This window comes from Mercurialis annua, linkage group LG3 (genome assembly GCF_937616625.2).
Source record: "Mercurialis annua linkage group LG3, ddMerAnnu1.2, whole genome shotgun sequence".
NCBI classification, from domain to species: Eukaryota; Viridiplantae; Streptophyta; class Magnoliopsida; order Malpighiales; family Euphorbiaceae; genus Mercurialis; species Mercurialis annua.
Genome location: NC_065572.1, coordinates 72,388,150 through 72,408,121, shown reverse-complemented (window position 1 = coordinate 72,408,121; position 19,972 = coordinate 72,388,150). Strand labels below are relative to the sequence as shown.

The window sequence follows — 19,972 nt, the reverse complement described above, 5'->3', positions numbered from 1 at the left end:
ATTGCTATTTTTTCATGTTTGCCCCCTATTAATTTATTGAAAGAATACAACAAACAAATGAAAATGATAGTAATAAATGTAACCAAGTTTTAATATAGGGTTAATTTAATAAAAGTGTTTATAAATTAAGACATATTAATTGTTTTCTTAGTTCTTGTGCCAAAGCCAAATGCGACAAATATTATGGACCGGAGGGAGTAACATATATCACTTATTGTAATTATAATTTATTCAAATTTTCAACTTCAGAAAATTAATTTTTAATTTAACCATTCTTTATTTAATACCAATCTAATTGAAAAAATAATTCATTCAAAAACTTATTAAATGCCCATAAATAATCAATATATTTAAATATCCTATTTTCTGGAGGATTAATAATTTAATTTTTCTTTGTATGGAAAGTAATTTTCTATAATTTATTTTTGACAACGTCTCCTTTTTTTAATAGTATAAAGTGTACGATAATAGATGAGGAAAGATAAGGGTTATTTGAAGAAAAAAAAGTGTCACCTTTCAATTTTGTAGCGATTTTATTTTTCTAAAAAAATTAACATAAAAAAGTTCAACTTTTTATTTTTTTGACATTTCACTGACCAATATCTTTATCCGGTGTTGTTTCAGTCATTAAAAACTTCCAAAAACCGACATCGTTTGGTAGAATGCATTTGTACAAAAAAATACTAAGAAATGAAAGGTTATGTATTTTTACTCAAAACATTACAATTTTGAAAGGTGGAATTTTTATTTTTTTGCAAATACCTCTAAAGATAATGATACTTTCAAATTTAATTAGTGAATGATTTCATTAATAGATATTTTTTTTGAATGATCTAATGGATTAGGGTGGTAGCCTGTATTTCAAACTTGATTCAAGACATGTTCTGTATAAAAGTTTAAATTATAGGGAAAGTAAACGTTGCCTCCATGTGTACATGCATCCCGAGAAGTACTATAAGTTTTATTTAGCTGCAACTCATCAAATCTTAAATTCTGAGTTAGTTCTTTCAAAATAAGAGGAAAAAATAATAGATTTGTGCTAAATTATTTTGAAATTCATTAGGTTTACTAAAAATAACTGTATCATACCTCATTGAGTCAATTTTTAATTGTTTTAAACTAAGCCCATAATTGTTTCTAAAAGAACAAATTTAAAGGTTGAATTCGGACAAATTTTAACGATCCCTGAATTTGTACATCATGATCAATTAACTCACACACGGTCATTTAATCGATTAAAAACAACATTCTATAGTTTTAGATTAATTAACCTCTAAATTGGATTCGTGTGTGTGTTTATTTTAAAATTTAGAAGTTAATTAACATAAAATTAGAGAATATTATCTCTAGTTGATTAAATAATTAAATCCGGGTTAATTAACATTTACTTATAAGTTCAAGGACCGTGATGCTAAAAAATTGAAATTAAATAGGCTAGCAGTTGTACTTTGTGAGGATAGTTTTTGCAGAGTTGGTTATGCCAATGAAGTACCATCGGCTACGTTGGTACATACACAGCAGCTCTCAAGGCTCTGCTTGCTAACAGGTACATATCTGTTATGTTCAAAGTATGTTGTACGTACATAAACATGAAAACTTTTACAAAACAGAAGTAATCATTCAAATTAGCTCATTAACCAAAAAAGAATTTCAACTTAATTTATCATAAAATTGTTTCAAGAATTGCTCGCATTGATCAACATACAAATTAACTCTACTATTAAATTAGTCATAAATATAGTAATTAGTCAAATTTTCCTTAAAGTTTTCCGGTGCGTGTCTACCCCCGCTAATTAATTAAAAGTTTAATGATCAAATTGATAATATTACACACATTTAGGAATTTTCATGAAGAAGACTCGGCCTTTCTGATATTTTTTCATTGATGACCTAATCTTTTAGTTTCGTCAATTATAAATTAATTTTGATTAATATATTTCTAGACAAATTTAAATAAAAAATAAACCACATTTTTTGACCCTTTATTATAATCAAACCTAATATTTTTACAATCAAAAGGTACTTATCAAAATTAGACTACAAATGACAAAATTAAAAGTTATAAATGAAAAAAAAAATATAAAAAATTGATTTTTTTAAAATGTCTCCATATTGAGTAGCTGGCTACTGGTGAAATAGACTTATTAATATTAGGCTACAATTGATGAAATTAAAAGGGTGACCATAAACGAAAAAAAACTAAAAAACGTTGAATATTTCCAAGTGATTAGGCATTAATTTAGGATTAAATTGATAATAAAGTTGATTTATGTGCTAATAATCAACTCATGCAAGTCGAGAAGCCAATAGATATTTAAATAGATGAATTTCATTTTTACTTTTTGAGATCAATCCATCATTACAGACAAAGACAATTTTATGGCAAAATTAGAATGCCATTTCAGAAACATCATAATTTTGTTTAAATGATGAATTATTACAAAAAAAGTTTGGACTTGGTTATGATTGAAACAAATGATTGAGATGGATCAGTAATTATACATAAACTATATAAATATATATAAAGGGTGGAGACAAATAAAAAAATGTGATGGGGGACCTAATATTTACAACTAGGGTTGTGTAATTATAATAGAAAATCCCAGTAGACTCAGATTGGAGCTTTGTCCCCAAGCAGCATACACACAGATCTTAATTAAATACAACACAGGACCACAAAAGCTCTCTATTATATCTATGCCTTCAATTGTTTGTTTCTCTTATATCTTCATCTCTCCCTTTGATTGCCTCTATGTAACTTGTGTCCTTTCAAGTTGGTTAGAGATGCAGATCCTTCAAGACAAATTATAATAAACCGTGGTCCCAATTTTTGGTTTGAATGTAGCTAATTGTTATTAATTAATGGGAAGCGTAATTAAATTTAATTAGTACTTCTTCCTTTTCAAATTGATGGACGGTTTGAAATGAATTAATTTAAAAAAAAAACTACAATTTATCTAATAATACTTAAAAAAATATTTTTAATGAATATATATACGATATTTAATTATTTAAGTAAGTAGTAATTGAGAATATGTAATTTAGGATGAAAAACTTAAAATAATGTAAGTAAATTTGGGATGGAGAGAATACTAATTAGAAAATATCTTATCACTTAAATATACCCTAATTTTTAGACATTTTTCGTTTATATCTCAAACCTTTAAAAACATAAATTTTACCCTAATTGTGATATGTAAATTTCAATTATAGCCAATTATTTATTTTTTCTAAAAAAATGCAAAGTTTTTTGATTTTTTTTCATGTGTGACAAAAAAATTGATTTGTATAAGTATCTTTCTATTAAAAAGAAAAAGTAGTTTAAAACTTAGGGTCATAGTCTGCCTCTCGCAAGAGACCTACATTACTCAAAATTAGTCTGAATGTGGAAGGTTTAAAAGTACCGTCTCATAGTTAAACCACGTTCAGAAAATCTCATTGACCCTGTAGCAAAAAAAAAGGTCATAAATGGAAAAAAAATCAAGAAAATTTGGCATTTTTTAATACTCCCTCCGTCCCACAAAGGTAGGCCATTTGGACAAATACGAGAATTAAGAAAAAAATAGTTAGATTAGTTAAAATTAGTTTATTTATGTATTTTTCCATTTTTAGCCTTTTGTATTTTTTTAAAATAAATAAACAATATAGTAATGACTAATTTTTGTATTGGTGTATTTTGCATTGATATTAAAAATTGACATTTATTTTATATTGGAACATGGATCAATTAATGAAGATGAAGATAACAATGTATATTTATTGGGAGCAATTAATGAAGTAAATGACTACAATCGATATGTATTTATCGAAATTAGACAAAAAATAATGTTTTAAAAAGTTTATAATAAAAATGAAAAAAAATTGAAAAACGTGAGATGTTTTTGAGTGATTATGCCGTTAGAAAATTATAGATCTATTGGAATAAATAATTAAACCACCCATCACTATGTTGATACAAAAAATTCAAAATTCCACAAGAACTCAAAAGAAAAGGAAACAGAAGTTCAATAAGAATTATTTTCAAAAGTATAAAAGCTTTATGTATTGAGCTAAAATAGGAAAAATAGGAGATAGGTCTCTTTCGAAATTAAATGATGCCTAAAAATAACATATCATACGTACCACTATTGTGGATATGGAGTCTGATCTAGATGAGGTAAAAAATGTTATGGTAGACATACACTCATATAGCTTTCTTATGGATAATGGCTTCATCAATGATGCACAATAAAAAGAAAATAATGCCATATACTATACAATTTTTACTTTTTTTCTAATTGCTTTCTATAAATTGTGACTCACCTAAATTGTTTATTGATTGCTTAATTTTCTATGTTAGACGTATGTAAAATTATTGTGTTTGTTCTCAACATCTCCTCGTAGAAGGGCATTAATTTCATGTACCGCATTTACAACATATATAGCATGCCCACCTTTAGAAATTTATCAGGTTATTCCATACAAAAATTCATCTTCTAACTTAAATTTTCTGGTTGGGTCCCACTGTAATTACAAATTGATCACTGTCAATATATTATTAACTATAACAAATATTTAAAATAACAATTGTAAATTTTCAAGCTTACAGTAACTTGAGAACCAATTTTTTATTCATCGTGTTATTTATATTCTTTATGAATTTTTTTATTTAATGATTAGTTATTTATAGGGATAATATGATAATTTCAATAATGAGTTATTATTACATTATTAAAAACACTTATTCTAATTATTGCTGTATTTTTTACATTTAATATAAATTTATACTAATCTAGACTAAAAATAAGTTGTTATACTAATTAAACACTTAAACATCATGTAAGAAGTGCTTCTCTGAAAAAATCAGTTATAAAATAGTAATTTTGTTCTTACATCAGACTTTTAATGATTATATCTATATGTTTACTAAAATTTTGAATCTAAGACACAAAAACATCAAAATGATGCACAAAACTACCATACAGATACGCAGGCGAGTCAGATAAGACTAACATATTAAAACGCTCAGTCAAATATACATAATCTATAATAAATATAAAAGTGTATTCACGGGGGGAACACTTCCATTCACGGACAAATATACCCTCTACATATTTTATTCAAGTTGATATTCTTAATTGTGACATATAAGAATATTTGTGCCTAACAAATAGAAAGATAACATTCCTAATCTATAAAAAAAACATATTAAAAATAAGGGTATTACTATTCGCCGCCCCAAATTACTACTTACCGCCCAACTTTTTACCAAAATATCCCTAAGCCATTTTTCAGCTAAAAAAAAAAACTCAATCCTCTCAACTCAACTAAAAACCCTACAAATAACCGAGCAAATTTATAATAAAAATATCAAAATCACCTAAAATTAGAGGACGGTAACCTCTAATAATTAATCGATTTTTAATTTTTTCGTTTTTTAAATTTTTTAATGGGCTATCGCCCTCAAATGGCGATGGCCCATAGGGGTCATCGCCTCGATTTGGCGATGGCCCTATGGGGCCATCTGCTTGAGATGGCAATGGCCCTATGGGGCCATTGCCATCATTTGGCGATGGACCTATGGGTCCATCGCCAAATCGAGGCGATGACCCCTATGGGCCATCGCCATCTGAGAGCGATGGTCCATTAAAAAAAATAAAAAAAAATAAAAAAAAATAAAATATTAAATAAATAAAACCGATTATAAACCGGATGTTCCGCCTTTTATTTTTAGTCGATTTTGACATTTTTATTATAAATTCGCTCGGGTATTCGTTGGGGTTTTAATTGAATTGAGAGAATTGATTTTTTTTAAAAAAAAACTGAAAAATGGCTTAGGGGTATTTTGGTAAAAAGTTGGGCGGTAGGTAGTAATTTGGGGCGGTAAATAGTAGTCCACAAAAATAATTATCGGAGTAACTACCATTATGTATTAAATTCCTAATTCTAAAAGGAATTATGCAACAACTATCATTATGTGTTAAATTTCTAATCCTAAAAGGAATTGCACAGATATATCACTATATACAAAAAAAATATGATGAGTTTCATTAACATTAAATAATTATATTATAATATTTGTGTTAAAATTTTGATATTTTTTTATTTATTAGTTATTTACTATGAAAAATAATATAAATCTGCTTCAATCATATTATCATTTTTAACAATAAAAATTAGATCTATTACTTAATTCTAACTTTTTAACATTTCCAATAAAAAAAATTAAAATTTTATAAAATAATTAAACAAAAACGAATAAAAAAACACAAGTCCAATAAAATTTAAATAATAATATATTATTATAAATTATATATAATTATAATTTTAAATAGCAGGTCATATAGATATCATTAACGTGCGTAGCACGTGGCAAAAAAAAACTAGTAATAAAAAAAAGAGGGTACGTGACGATGTTGGAAAAAAGATGCCTTATTATGTAGGTAATCACTCACTTTTGTGAGCTCCACAACATCATATACTTGAGATTACAAACATTACTCAAGCAGAACCTATCAACTAGGGATGTAAACCGCTAAACCGACCTGAGTTATACTAAACTCGAACTCAAGTTCAAGTGGGCTTAAATTCTAAAGCTCAAACTGAAACGACATATGCGCTTCCTGAGTTTGATCTCGAGTTCAATAAAAGACAGAAAATATTATTAAAAAATAATTATATTCATATTTTTAATTTCTTCACTATAAAAATATGAAATGTAATCAATTAATTTGATACACTTATATTTCAAAGTATAAATAGTCACTATAGCTAAAAAAAAAAACTATTATTGTAAGTATATAAGAGACTCGTTTAAATTCACAAGCCTTTTCAATTGATCTTAGAGCTTGGCTCAAGATTAAACTTCAGAATCTTGATGAGCTGGAGTTCAACTAGAATTTTTTGAATAGATCTCAAGTACTCACGAGTAACCCAACTCGTTTACACCTCTCCTATAATTAGGACTACATAAGCTTACCACATATTATAATTTTCTTTGCGTGACAAAAAGTAATAAATGAGTAGGGTACATATGCTGGTATGGTGGTTACTGGTTAGTTTCCTTCCTTGTTGCTGACATGGTTAGCGATGAGCTAGCTGCCTACAAGTTTTCTAAGAGAAGAGATAGGAAATAAAATGATGGCCCTGACCACAGGATTATTGACCCACCACTTGTCTACATAATCCCATTACAACTCTGAACATCTATGTCCTTATCTTCCTTCTAAACTCCAAAAACGTGAAATAGAAAACTCTATACTCATCACATACCAAACTCTAATTCCCTCCTTAGTTCAGTAAGGTATAAAGGCAATGGCAAATTTCCAGTGACCCACCTCTCAAATTTTAATACCAATGGGTCCATTATATTTGAATAGTAACACTAGGACCTGCCGACCTGCTAGCTAAACCAAGGACTCAGGAATGGGGTACTCCCGTTACGACAGGATTTGGACCATAAATTTATACTGTTGCTCAGAAGCAGAACATATATTGAGGCAATTAGGTGTAGGATTTAAATACAGCACATAAATCATCTGCTTGAATCCAGTAGCTTAATGCAACTGTATTGCAGTGCTCTTAAAAACAAATTCTTGAATATGACTGGCTAAGTCAGCCCGGTGAATAGGATTTGAAGTATTCATAGAAAGACTCAATAATTAAATGTAAATATGTTGCTTTTTAAAATAATAAAAGAGGTGCTTTTTGCATTATGCTACAAAAAAAAGAAGAAGATGAAAACGGTACAGTATTCAAAGTTATTTGATGGTGATGTGGACCAAAAACTGACTCTAAGAGTACAAAGAGTCCCACGATCAATCAATCATCCTAGTTAATAATAGTTGCATTTTAAAGAAAACAATGAGCAAATTACTCTAACATCCATGACATTTACCTTAATTTTGACTTGCATCCCTCTTGTTTCAGGATCAAACGATGCGGTCCTTAAGTTTAAACCATCAATATTCACAGTCAAAGAAAAAATAAAGGACTAAATTGTTGATATTCTTTTAAAAAATGGACCAAAGAATAGAAAAAGATAAAGGAACAAAATTGTGGACCATATTTCTAATTTTTCCTCCATCTTTAAGGCAAAATCATAAAATTCTAACATAATAATTTAATTGTTTACATTATCGAAACTAAGGGATCACATTGTTTGATCTTGAAACACGAGGAATATAAGTATGAATTATGATAAAAGTTAGGGGTGTCAAAGTAATTTGCTTAAAAAAATTAATGACAAAGAAAGTAAAAGATTCTAAGGCATGTTCTAACAAGAAACCGTTCAACTCTAAATCAAAACATGCTATACTAAGCTGCCTAATTATTGTGAAGGACCTAATAAAACTACCATGCCAAATTAGCTGCAAAGTAGACAGACAACACAGGAGCATTTACTCTCACCTCATAATAATTGTACATGAACAAACAACTCATTAGCATTGAAAATCTTTGTTGAACCACTATATCCTCCACCCTTGAAAACCAAAAAACTGCTCCGCAATTATAGGTTACAACTACACAGCTAGTCCCCCAATAATTTGACAGGACAATTCAATCCTATGGTACAGACTAGGACCAAAAACATCAGCATGATAGCCATTTATATATACAATTAAAAGCAACTTTTATTTTCTAGTTTAAGACCTGAACACCCCTTTCTATACACAATGAAAGGGAAAAAAAAAGATAAATCCAACATGCTACATTCAAAATTTTAATTTTGAATTTGAAACGGTGAAGGTCCGTATCCCGTCCGTACAAAAATGTTAAAAGTGGAATGAAATTCATTTAAAGGGGTCATTGATTATGACAGTATATGAATATGAACAAGTCATTCCAGTTGAAAATAGTACAAACATATGCAAGGTAGCATCAATCTAAAACACTTAAAGACAGAGAAACATGATGCAATGGCAAACACTTTCTAGTACGGTTGGGCCATCTAGTCTCCTAATAATTCTCCATGGCTTTTTCAATTTCTAATGGGCTTCTGGATGGTCCGAGGGCGTTTTTGGAAGTAAAATGTAAGCATGCAAGTTCAATAATGTGTTATGTGGGGATATGATAACAATGTAAATGCAAATTGAGTACATTCATGATGGCATGGAATTATGGAATCTTGAAAATAGCAGCCAAACATGGACAGTAAAGGGCTACGTGAAGAGAATAAGGAAGCATTTGGAAATTGTATATTCAGTGTCATACAAATTCATAATTGCAGAAGTATATTTAAAAGGAACTAAAGTTTCAGAACCTGGATATGATTACTCCGCACCAAGACAGTGATAAAATGCCAATTCTCCAATTCAACCCTCACTTCGTCTTTTCTTTATTTCTGTGAAACTCTTCACATAAAAAGGGAGGACCACTATTAACTAATAATATTAGAAAAATTTGATTGAATATATTTACATAAGCGTATTATAGTGAGGGAAAATTGAGAAGTGATCAGAATGCTATACCTTCACCAGAAGAAACATCAAACCCAATCCATTATGCTCCCTGCTTTAAATATGGTTTCATCTCAGAGAGGTAGTAGGTCAATAGTATCAGGAAGCAATAAAGAGAAATAAAAAAAGAGGGATGAGTGTTAATGTTTCAGACTGCAGCTCCAACGGAAAAATGATTAACATTGGAAAGAAAGAAAAACTATACGACATTCTTTGAACAATCGTTTTATAGAAAACCGATGGCATGAATCAACCATCAACAGAAAACGAAAATTCAGATGGTGTTTTCCATATGAATAAGTTACTGTGAACCTAATGAATAGAAGGGACATAAGCATAATACATCAGCCAACATGTGAAGAAATCTATTAAAGAATGTACCAAGTAAACCACCTAGTCCCATCATGCCAAAAGAATCTGATATGGCGGTTCTAACTTCTACCATCTACATCAAACCCAGACCCTGTCCAGCCTGAGGCTGTCGATCCTCTACCCTTGGGCACAGCTCCGATTCCTCGTCCTCTTCCTTGGAAGTGAATTTTCTTTTTCCCTCTACCTTCTCCCTCAAGAATAGACTGATTTTGCCCAGCCGTAGATTGAACATTTCCACCATTAGCTTGATTGGGTATACTTTCAGGGCCTTTACTGCTTGGTTCTGTTGAAAGAGGAACTGAAGAAACATCTATAGTTGTGCTGTTGAGTTGCCCATCCTACGCATAAATGCAAATACAACATTCAAGAATATCTGTACTGCATGCAGTCTATATGTAAATCAACCGAAGAGCTTGAGTAAACAATTTCAAGAAATGTTGCCCGATAACGCAGGAGTAGAAACAAGTATAATGTTAATCCGTAGCAATATTAAACCACCTAGTACCGTAGTTATTAAAGGTGAAAGGTGCTCTAAGGCGCTAAGGAGTCCTAGTGCCCAAGCCGCGAGGTACAAGAGAAAAATTTACGCAGTAAAATTAATAAAAATTTTAAATGTATTTTTAAATGCAAACTAAAAAAACAAACATAAATCCGATGAGCTTAAGTAATTTAAAAGTTTTATAAACCTAAAAACTAAATAGTACCATCATCATATTTATAAATTCTAATTAAAAAACTACTCATTGTCATCAAAACCAACAAAATCGTCATCATCATTTCTTCTTGATCTTCAACAAATTCATCATAATCATTTTTTCCCTCTAACTGACCGGTTGAAATAGGTTTAGGTTTTAATCTTATGATTTTTTTGGGAAAATAGAGTATAATAAGGTGGGGGTGGATGAATAATAAAATCTTGAATAGAGGGTTAAATTTTCACAAAAAGTCAAAAATACCCTGAATTTCCAGAAGGCGCGCCTCAAGAGCACCTCGTCTCACAGGAGAGTTGCTCTCGGCGGGTGAGGCATTAACTGGTAGTAATATATATAAAAAAATCCACTTCGAGGATTTTCTTTCTACTGAACATCCTTTCTGGGATTACTACTGAGATCTTTTTTTTAGGGAAACTACTACTCCAATCCTAAATGTAAAATCATCTTGGTGGGTGTTTAATGTACAAAATGATTCAGAATCCATATCAATAACTAATATAAAGTGCTGTACCGATTCATGTTGACTAAAAAGTTAGTACTACTTTGATTATGCATATATAAACTTGCAATTTTCTATTTATGTGAAGTGTGTCCTAGGAATACAAGATGAGACATGCGAGATCAATAATAGATTGTTTGATGTTGTCTATCTGGAAAGAAAGACAACTAAGAATTTGAAGCTGGAAACTGGGGAGACTTTTTTTGTTAATCTCAAATCATATTTTCTCAGTTTTTTTTCCCTTCAAGTCCATATTCCGAAGTTTGGCTGTGCAGTCAGAATTTGAAATCCTTGGATTTCATCATGTTTAAACACTCCCACTTGGATGAACAAGAAGAAAAGTTTCCTCTATGACTGTATATTTCTGCGCTTACCTATGTTCATGAATGGAATCAACTGCACAATTTCAATTACTTGAGTGATTTGATTTTCATCAAACCCCCTCCCCATTCAGTGGTAACGTATTTACTTTCAAAGCGCTAAACATATATGATGAGCTAAGAAAGCTAGCATTGTTATAAATCTCTACTCTCCACTCAAAATCCTTTTTTTTCCGTCTTCCTCAGTTTAAGAGTATATCAGTGGAACACTTAGCTTATCTTTGCTTTTCTTTTTTGTTTAGTATAATATGACTATATGAGTACTTCCTAAAAAGGACACAAACATTGAGATGTAGTAAACAGTTATAGAAAGAGAGCTTACATGAGAAGTAGAGATGGATGATCTGCTAGGGTTTAAAGCTTCCAGCCGTCTTTTTAATTCTTCAAGTCTAGAAAACTGTGAATTACTGCTTTCTTGGACCTATTAAAGATAATACATCAAAATAGATCCTCAACAGGTACAAAAAAATTTGCACTTCTATTCAGAAATTTTGTACCAGTTGGTTTACGTCTTCACATAACTTTTGCTTAGTTGCTTCCTCATCCAGCACAACTTTTTTTGCTGCTTCCCATGCCTAAGAAAATTCAAAAAAGACACGCACCTCACTATTGGAGAAACAATGTATTTCACTCGAATGTATAGTGGATATACAGAAAATCTAAAAACTTCAACAAGCATTCAGTCAAGACAAAATCATATAAGCTATTTCTCTAAATTACGAGGTAAATATCAAATTGTCAATTTGAAAATTTTCAATAATCTAGCAAGTAAAGTTTATACTAAGATAAACTAGACACGCTGTTATAGCCATTTTAATATACATGTTTTCTCACTAACGAGACAACTTGGCCAAAATAGGCAACAGTTTATCTTGTGATTCAGTCAGCTGAATTACTTATTCCCTAACTAACAGATTGTTTATGAGTTCTTGACACTTGACTGGCTGAAAGTTGTGTAAATAATATAAATTGAAGCTTATATCATCGAGATTAATAACCACATGCATGGCAAGGATACAAACCTTCCGTGCTTGTTCTTCATTGAGCTTGGCGACACGAATTCTTTCAGTCGACACTTCTATTTTCCTTCTCATGTGTTCAAGTGCTTACGAAATGTGCCATATATGAAGAAAAATAACAAAGTTACTAAACCAATAACAGTAAAGAAGGAAGTTAAGAAAAATTACATCACGACATTATCATTTACTAACCTGCCTTTTTAGGTCCAGCTGTAAGTTTCATCTCCATTGATAGACTTGCTAATTCTCTCTCAACATTGCGTATTTTAGAATAATTCTCTTCAATATACCTATAAAGAGAGTATCAAAATAAACTATTTATAGTTCACCTTGAGGCTGTATTAATCTATTTTTCACAAAATTACTACACATTAACTCTAATTACTAAGTTCACTTCAAATGCTTGAAAACTCCCTAATTAATTTAGTTCTTAAAATTTGTCGATCCGAACTTGACAAAAGAAATTTAAAATCAGTGATTCTTTCTCTGCATTATTTTTTTTCTAAGAAATAGCACATAGCATTACATGAAGGTGGATTCATAATTAAAATGCAAACTAAAACAGATGAATATACTGAAACAAACAAGCAGTAACTGTTATGAATTAGAGAAAAAAATTGCGAGCATACTTTCTTAATTGAAGCTGCTCTTCCTCGATTATCTGCAATTTACAACAAAACAAAACAAAATCAGAATTCAATTTCGTATAAATACAACGACTGTGATTATATCATTATTATGAACATTCAGTATAATAATAAGCTGAGAGAGTGAGAGAGCCCGACCTTCTCGGTGTAGGCAATGACCGGAGCTTCTCTAGCGAGGCCATCAGCTCCGATCTGAGAAAGTAGAGAAGGATTCGACGCCATTTCCGTTTCACAGCGTGAAATTTTGTTTGATCAAAGCTCAAAATCTGATTTGCTTCCCTACAATTTGATTTCTGAAAGTTACAGTTATTATCGTTTCATTTTAATACGGCATTCGACGATATATGCTCATGGGAAATGTGTAGATCATATCGTGTTTCAGCCGGAATCTGATATACGCGCCTTTTGCTGTTGACGTAAAAATGTATTCAAAATGTCAAAATTGCCATTGGGATTGGGATGAAGAGTGGGCTTGTCCACATGCTAGGCTCGTGGAAGTGGGTGAAAATGGCGCAGCACTTTTTGGGACCCTTGATAGTTGTTTAACCCGCACTAGTTGTGCCACTGAAAAAAGGTTTGGGTATGCATGCACTGGATCGACTTTTAAAATATTTCATATTTAATTAGTAAAATTTTAGTTTAGTAATGTTATCTTATCAAACTATAAAAAAATCTGTAATTTTTTTGAAACTATTTAAATGTTATAGTTAGATGTAATACTTTTGTTTGTGATATTTTTCACAATTCTTTTTATTTTAAGAAATAGTAACATGTGGATTTCAAAAAAAGAAAGGGTATTGCTATTCGCCGCCCCCTTTTGCTTACCACCGCTTAGGCAAAAGACATTTTCTGCCCTTTTAGAAAAATTTCCAAAAAAAAAAACCAAGATTCTCTCAACTTATTCGAACACATTCGGAAAAATATGTAAAAAGCCGAGTAAAATGACGGATAACGAGTATAATTCGTCGGGAAACGAGTATCGACATTCGGAAACAAGTTTTTCCGGCTTTTCTGGGGTAATAATTAAATTTTTTAAATATTTTTTTAAATTTTTTCAAGGGGGACGATTGGATTTCACGTTCCCTCCAGAGGAGGGGACGATTGGATTTCACGTTCCCTCCAGAGGAGAGGACGTGAAATTCCACGTCCTCTCCTCTAGAGGGGACGCCAATTTTGGGCGTCCCCTCTTCTAGAGAGGACGCTCGCGTCCTCTCTAGAAGAGGGGACGCCCAAAATTGGCGTCCCCTCTAGAGGAGGGGACGCCCAACTCTACGTCCCCTCTTCTAGAGGGGACGTGGAGTTGGGCGTCCCCTCCTAGAGGGGACGCCCAGCGCCGGCGTCCTCTCCTCTGGAGAGGACGCCGGCGTCCCCTTTTCCGGCCGCGACCGAAACGTCGCGGCCGGAAATTAATTAATGCTAAAAAAAACGTTGAAATTAACTTTTAATAATTACAGTAATTTTTTATTCCATATTATTACGACTTTTTATTACATATTATTTCGATTTGTTAAACGTAAGTATTTATGTTTTGCAGGTTGATTTAGAAGATTATGGCGGTGATGGAATTGATTACAGCGATTGGTTTAAGCTAGATCATGGGTTTGATAGTGATGTTGAAGCAATTACTTGGGCTAAGAGTACTGCTATAAAGATTGGATTTGAATTAGTCATTTCGTCACATAAGAACGAGGGGAAAAAGAAGCTTCTACGATGTGCTCGGGGTGAGCGTTACAGAGGTTCATTCACAGATTCTGATTCCTTCGTACGGAAAAATACGAAGACAAAAGCGTGTAAGTGCAAATTTAAAATTATTGTCAAATTAGGAAAGACTGCATGGTTTATACTTACAGATCCTGGTATTTCGAGTACACACAACCATGCTCTAGCTGTGTATCCTGAAGGATACCGTCAGATGAGTGGGCTGAGTGGCGAGGCCAAAGAAATTGTGCGAGATATGACTGCGGCACAAGCGAAGCCGTGTTCTATCATGGCAGCTTTAAAAGAAAAAGTACCATCTGACAACCCTAGAATAAAGCAAGTGTACAACTATAGAGAGACTTTGAGAAAGTCTAGCTTTGAGGGTAGAGATGTGGTTGGGCAATTTTATCACATGGCTCAGCAAAATGATTATGTACACTGGACTCTTGCTGAGGAGGATACATGTGTGTTGACCCATATTTTCATGGCTCATCCTGATTCAGTGAGACTACTTCGTACGTACTACTGGATCATCGGCATGGACTCCACGTACAAGACGAACAAGTACAAGCTGCCTTTTTTGGAGATTATTGGAATGACTCCTTGCAACAAGAACTTCATAATTGCATATGCAATTATGAAGGATGAGACTGAAGGGAGCTACAGATGGGTATTGGAGAGACTGAGGTATTTAATTATAATTATGTTATTTGATATTTTAATGATATTCAAATTCAAATTACTTATTAAATCATCGGGCAATAATGCAGGTGCTTGATTGGGGAACATATTCATCCGAGCGCTATTCTTACTGATCGAGAATTGGGGCTTATGAGACCAGTGTCAGAGGTTTTCCCACGTTCTTCTCATCTACTATGTACGTGGCACATAAATAAGGACGTAGAAGATAGAGTGTACAGAATTAGTGGGAAAAACCAAGATTTTGCTGAAATTTTCAAGAATAGTACATGGAAGAAAATTATCAGAGCGCCAAGTTTTGATCAATATAACATAGCTGTGGAGCACTTCAGAGATCGGTTTAAAGGTTTTCCAGGGTTGATACAGTACATTGAGGGGACTTGGCTGGGACACAGAGAGAAGTTCGTATCTTGCTGGACGGACTTAGTCCTACATTTTGGAAACACCACCACATGTAGAGTCGAGAGCGCACATGCTCAGCTTAAGCAGTGGCTCAACTCTAGCACCGGTGCTCTGGACACAGTCTGGACGAAGGTCGACAAAGTTATACAGTCGCAGCTGATAGATATCCGGTAACATTCTTCTCGAGTAATATTAGTACTTATACAAACTATGTTGTCATTGTTATTAACATAAATGTTTTAAAATTACTGCAGCAAAACACTTGAGGACTCCAGACGGACTATTGGCGTACATCGACGCGGTTTTCCATTTGACAAGCTCTCATGCAGAGTGTCGCATTACTGTCTGGATTTAATATCGAAAGAACTAAGGCGTATGCGAGAATTGAGTACCGATGTCTACGATCGCTGTGGTTGTGTGGTTAGATCAACACATCAGATCCCCTGTGCATGTGAGCTGCGAGCGGTGGTCGATTCAGGTATCATGCACCACTTTCATTGAATACTAATATTAAAAATATTAATATTGTTATTGAAAGCTAATATGTGTTATTTGTAGGTAACCCGATCAGCCTTGACAGTATACACCCGTTTTGGACGAAACTTGTTATTCTCGGCGATGGGTTGGACACATCTGCGCAACCCGATTTTGCTGGTTTTCAGACTGAGGAACATCAGTATTTTCACGAGGTCGCCGAGGAGGTCATGACTAAGGATCCTTCAGTGTTGCGTGATATTTCTCGTATTGTTCGAGAGCGACTTCACCCCGAAGACTTAGGCTACATGGAACCAGAAGTTAAAACAAATGTCAAAGGTCGACCAAAGGGGAGCAAATCAACGAAGCGGGATCCGAGTCGTCATGAGTACAAGGACCGTGTACCTGGTCGTCCTAAATCTTCCAAAGCTCAGAAAAATCGTACATCCGCGTCAGGTAATTATCATCCACTAATATTCGTTATGTACGTCTACTGTAGTAGTATCCTTGTTATTTATAATAATATTTTTTTTATTTCCCGCAGCTGGTTTGCAAAATGCGGAGGTTATTCCAGGATTCCTTTTACCATTCGTTGACGAGCTTGTGGACGTGCGTGGAGACGGCAACTGTGGATTTCGCGTGGTGGCAGACCACATATATGGTGACGAGAAGATGTGGGGAATGACTAGAATGAACATTGCAAACGAAATCTCCGCCCACCCTTATCGATACGAGGGTATTTTCATTGATGGGTTGCAAGCGGCCATTACACGTATTAGCTGGGAAGGCGGAGAGTGTGGCCCTAGCTACTGGATGCAGGTATTTAATTGAATTATATAAATTTATCACAAAGTTATTATATTTTTTTAAAAAAATGATATTTATATTCTGACTTATTAAATGGATGCAGGTATTGGATGACTTGTTCCCTATTGCCACTATCTTCAATGCAGCTGTTATTTACATACAAGGCGGGACGCTACAACAGACGCGGTTCTCTTCGTTTACTGTTCTGCCTTTGCATTCCTCTGAGGTTCACTCACGACCATCCAAGGAGATAGTGATATTGTATATTAGTGGACGCGCACATTTTGTTAGGTTGAATTTGCAGGATAATTTTCCTGTCCCACTAATAGATTAACAAATTTACATACCTCCTCAGCAGTCAGCGTGTCCAAACGAGCTCGCAAGGACCGAAGTCGGGTGGCTGAGCAATCAGACGCAATAGCACTCCAGCTAGAAGCTCGAGGAAGATGAGACTCGATCAACAACCGCTCTCGCTGGGGCCGGAAGCATGGAAAGTACTCATAAATCCATGTCTGCAGCAGTGTCAGACAGCCAGTCAAACCGGAGCAGTCTCCTCTCGATGAGATTCCAAGCTGCCGATAGAGATAAGCTAGTGTAGCTGATCCCCAGGAAACTGTACTCGTATCTGTGACTCCTTCCCGCACCTCCCATATGGTTGCAGGTCTAATCCGATGGCCACTCTTGTCAGTGAATAGAGTGCAACCTAACGTCAACCAGATCCAGGCTATTGCCTCCACCTCTGCAGTACGGTCACGCCTACATAAGCTGATGATCGACTCAATCAGCACACCTCCCTGGGCAAAATGCTTGCTCGTCTTACTCACAAGATCCTCTGGTGAAATACCTAAAATCTGTACGCAGTAAGCCATCAGCTGAGCCTTGTTCGGCTGACCTGAAAACATAATTTCGCAATTTAAATTAATATCACGCAATAGGTACAGTAAATTTCTAGAAAAAATTGGGCAGCACTTCCCCTAAAAATGAGCATCACCCATTTTTCAGGGAAGTCCTGCAAAGAAATTACAATTGGCAAACCAAAACACAATCCACATTAAACAACTAATTTGTCTAAATATTTTATTAAATAACCTAAAACAATTAACTTATTCTAAATAACATTAAATGTAAAAAATATAACAGAATATCGCACCTGAAACCATAGCCCCAGCAACTGGAATCCGAAGAATATGCCACACGTCATGTAATGTGATGGTCATCTCCCCGAATGGCATGTGAAAAGAGTTTGTATCTGGCTGCCATCGCTCCACAAATGCAGAAAGGAGCGGGATATCCAGATGATCAAACATGATAAACGGGAGATGTGATATCTCAGTCCCGTCTATCAGCACCTTAACCTCCTCTGAGGCCGTCTCATACCACTGTCTCAGCTTCTTCAGAGCTCCATGTCTAGTCTGACACTTCAGCACGCCTCTGTCCGCCCCATCCCATAGCCGAGAAGCGACATGCCCGAGAAAACTAGGAATAACAGTGTCATCCTCGGGTCCACCAGGTACTGGACCAGTAACGGTCCACACGTCAACCTCTTCAGGTCGTCTGTTCGACCCTGAAAGTAACAGTAAACATAATTAAATTACATTTAATTTTTTAACAATATTATTAAATTAATTATAATCATTTAATTATATTTACCTGATGACGAGTCGCCAACGAACCGACCACCTGCACCCTTTTTCCGTTTAGAAATGTAAATTTTTTCACTTGGCTCGTCCTCTGGCTCGTCCTCTGGCTCGTCCTCTGAGCTCACAAAATCATCAGACTCTCTAAGATCCTCAACAGAAATGCGGACCTCATCGGGAGAAGTATGCGCTTGTTTCTTCCGTCGAGCCGAGGCAGAAACTTTACGCGTCGTAACGTGACGGGCTCCCGATCCCCCTAATTCTGGGGCCAAAAACGTCTTCCCCATACGCTTTCTGCCCTGCAATTATAATAATTTAAATTATAGAAATAATATATATTAAATTAAATAAATTTGTAAAATTATTTAATTTATTTCAAATAATTATTTATTTTAAATTTATTTTTTTTTTTAAAAAAAAATAAATTATATTAAATTACGGAACGGGCGTCCGGCGTCCCCTCCGGAAGAGGGGACGCCGGACGCCCACGTCTCCTCCGGAAGGGGGGACGCCGTTTCCGGCGTCCCCTCTTCCGGAGGGGACGCCGTTTCCGGCGTCCCCTCTTCCGGAGGGGACGCCGTTCGTCCCCTCCGGAAGGGGGGACGCCGAAAACGGCGTCCTCCCTTCCGGAGGGGACGCCAGCGTCCCCTGTCCCCTCCGGAAGGGGGGACGCCGTTTTCGGCGTCCCCCCTTCCGGAGGGGGACGCCGCACGTTCCCTCCGGAAGAGGGAACGTGGGAAATCCACGTTCCCTCTTCCGGAGGGAACGTGGGATTTCACGTCCCCTCCGGAAGAGGGGACGCCGGTTTCCGGCGTCCCCTCCTCCGGAGGGGACGTGAAATCCCGTTTTCTATTTTTTAAATTGTTTTTTAAAAAAAAAAAAACCGAAATTAATAAAAAAAAATACTTACCGGAGGTTGTCGATTTCTATCTCGTTCCAAATCCGACATTTTCGTAAAATATGAATTTGTGAAAAGTTGAATGAGTTGAGAGGATTTAGTTTTTTTTTTATGAATTGGTTATCTATTGAAAATGTGAAAAGGGTAAAATTGTCCTTCGCCTGTGCGGTGCTAAGCAAAAGGGGGCGGCGAATAGCAATCCAGAAAAGAAATAGTAACATATTGAGACGGGTTCAGTTTACATCAATTTATACTTACTATATATAAAGCACGGATGGGGGGGGACATGC

At 34.4% G+C, this 19,972-nt stretch overlaps 3 protein-coding genes across 5 annotated transcripts; 1 reads left to right on the top strand and 2 right to left on the bottom strand.

Moving 5' to 3' along the window:
• Positions 1 to 9,141: 9,141 nt before the first annotated feature.
• On the bottom strand, positions 9,142 to 13,549 carry LOC126674946 (uncharacterized). Of its 3 annotated transcripts, none has more exons than XR_007639652.2 (9): positions 13,206 to 13,549; positions 13,050 to 13,081; positions 12,613 to 12,710; positions 12,424 to 12,506; positions 11,899 to 11,976; positions 11,724 to 11,822; positions 9,831 to 10,147; positions 9,450 to 9,489; positions 9,142 to 9,332 (listed from the first exon to the last, which is right to left on the bottom strand). XR_007639652.2 is itself a non-coding variant. In XM_050369497.2 (7 exons), exons 1-7 carry the CDS (start codon positions 13,287 to 13,289, stop codon positions 9,869 to 9,871), a joined length of 753 nt encoding a protein of 250 aa, XP_050225454.1. In that variant the 5' UTR covers positions 13,290 to 13,548; the 3' UTR covers positions 9,647 to 9,868. The 3 variants fall into 3 exon arrangements, 1 of the variants encoding a protein (XP_050225454.1); XR_007639653.2 differs by having other exon boundaries at positions 9,142 to 9,322; XM_050369497.2 differs by lacking the exons at positions 9,142 to 9,332; positions 9,450 to 9,489 and having other exon boundaries at positions 9,647 to 10,147; positions 13,206 to 13,548.
• LOC126672967 (uncharacterized) lies at positions 13,490 to 17,481 on the top strand. Its single transcript, XM_050366912.1, has 8 exons — positions 13,490 to 13,641; positions 13,828 to 14,083; positions 14,602 to 15,452; positions 15,536 to 16,036; positions 16,121 to 16,344; positions 16,425 to 16,796; positions 16,885 to 17,159; positions 17,251 to 17,481. Exons 1-8 carry the CDS (start codon positions 13,490 to 13,492, stop codon positions 17,479 to 17,481), a joined length of 2,862 nt encoding a protein of 953 aa, XP_050222869.1.
• Positions 17,482 to 17,645: 164 nt separating this feature from the next.
• Positions 17,646 to 19,733, bottom strand: LOC126672966 (protein MAIN-LIKE 2-like). The gene is made up of 5 exons (XM_050366910.1): positions 19,695 to 19,733; positions 18,798 to 19,083; positions 18,298 to 18,711; positions 17,767 to 18,039; positions 17,646 to 17,719 (listed from the first exon to the last, which is right to left on the bottom strand). The coding sequence occupies exons 1-5, from the start codon at positions 19,731 to 19,733 to the stop codon at positions 17,646 to 17,648; spliced, it is 1,086 nt and encodes a 361-aa protein (XP_050222867.1).
• Positions 19,734 to 19,972: the final 239 nt, after the last annotated feature.

Excerpts from the sequence above, each read along its gene's own strand:
- LOC126672966 (XM_050366910.1), bottom strand. The coding sequence starts at position 19,733 with ATGTCGGATTTGGAACGAGATAGAAATCGACAACCTCCG. Across the intron at positions 18,712-18,797 it reads CGTTGGCGACTCGTCATCAG|GGTCGAACAGACGACCTGAA; the intron begins GTAAATATAATT and ends TGTTACTTTCAG. Across the intron at positions 18,040-18,297 it reads TGCTGGGGCTATGGTTTCAG|GTCAGCCGAACAAGGCTCAG; the intron begins GTGCGATATTCT and ends TTATGTTTTCAG.
- LOC126674946 (XM_050369497.2), bottom strand. The coding sequence starts at position 13,289 with ATGGCGTCGAATCCTTCTCTACTTTCTCAGATCGGAGCTGATGGCCTC. Across the intron at positions 12,711-13,049 it reads GAGCAGCTTCAATTAAGAAA|GTATATTGAAGAGAATTATT; the intron begins GTATGCTCGCAA and ends CTCTCTTTATAG. Across the intron at positions 11,823-11,898 it reads GTGAAGACGTAAACCAACTG|GTCCAAGAAAGCAGTAATTC; the intron begins GTACAAAATTTC and ends TATCTTTAATAG.
- LOC126672967 (XM_050366912.1), top strand. The coding sequence starts at position 13,490 with ATGTATTCAAAATGTCAAAATTGCCATTGGGATTGGGATGAAGAGTGG. Across the intron at positions 16,037-16,120 it reads TCGCAGCTGATAGATATCCG|CAAAACACTTGAGGACTCCA; the intron begins GTAACATTCTTC and ends AAATTACTGCAG. Across the intron at positions 17,160-17,250 it reads GCCCTAGCTACTGGATGCAG|GTATTGGATGACTTGTTCCC; the intron begins GTATTTAATTGA and ends AAATGGATGCAG.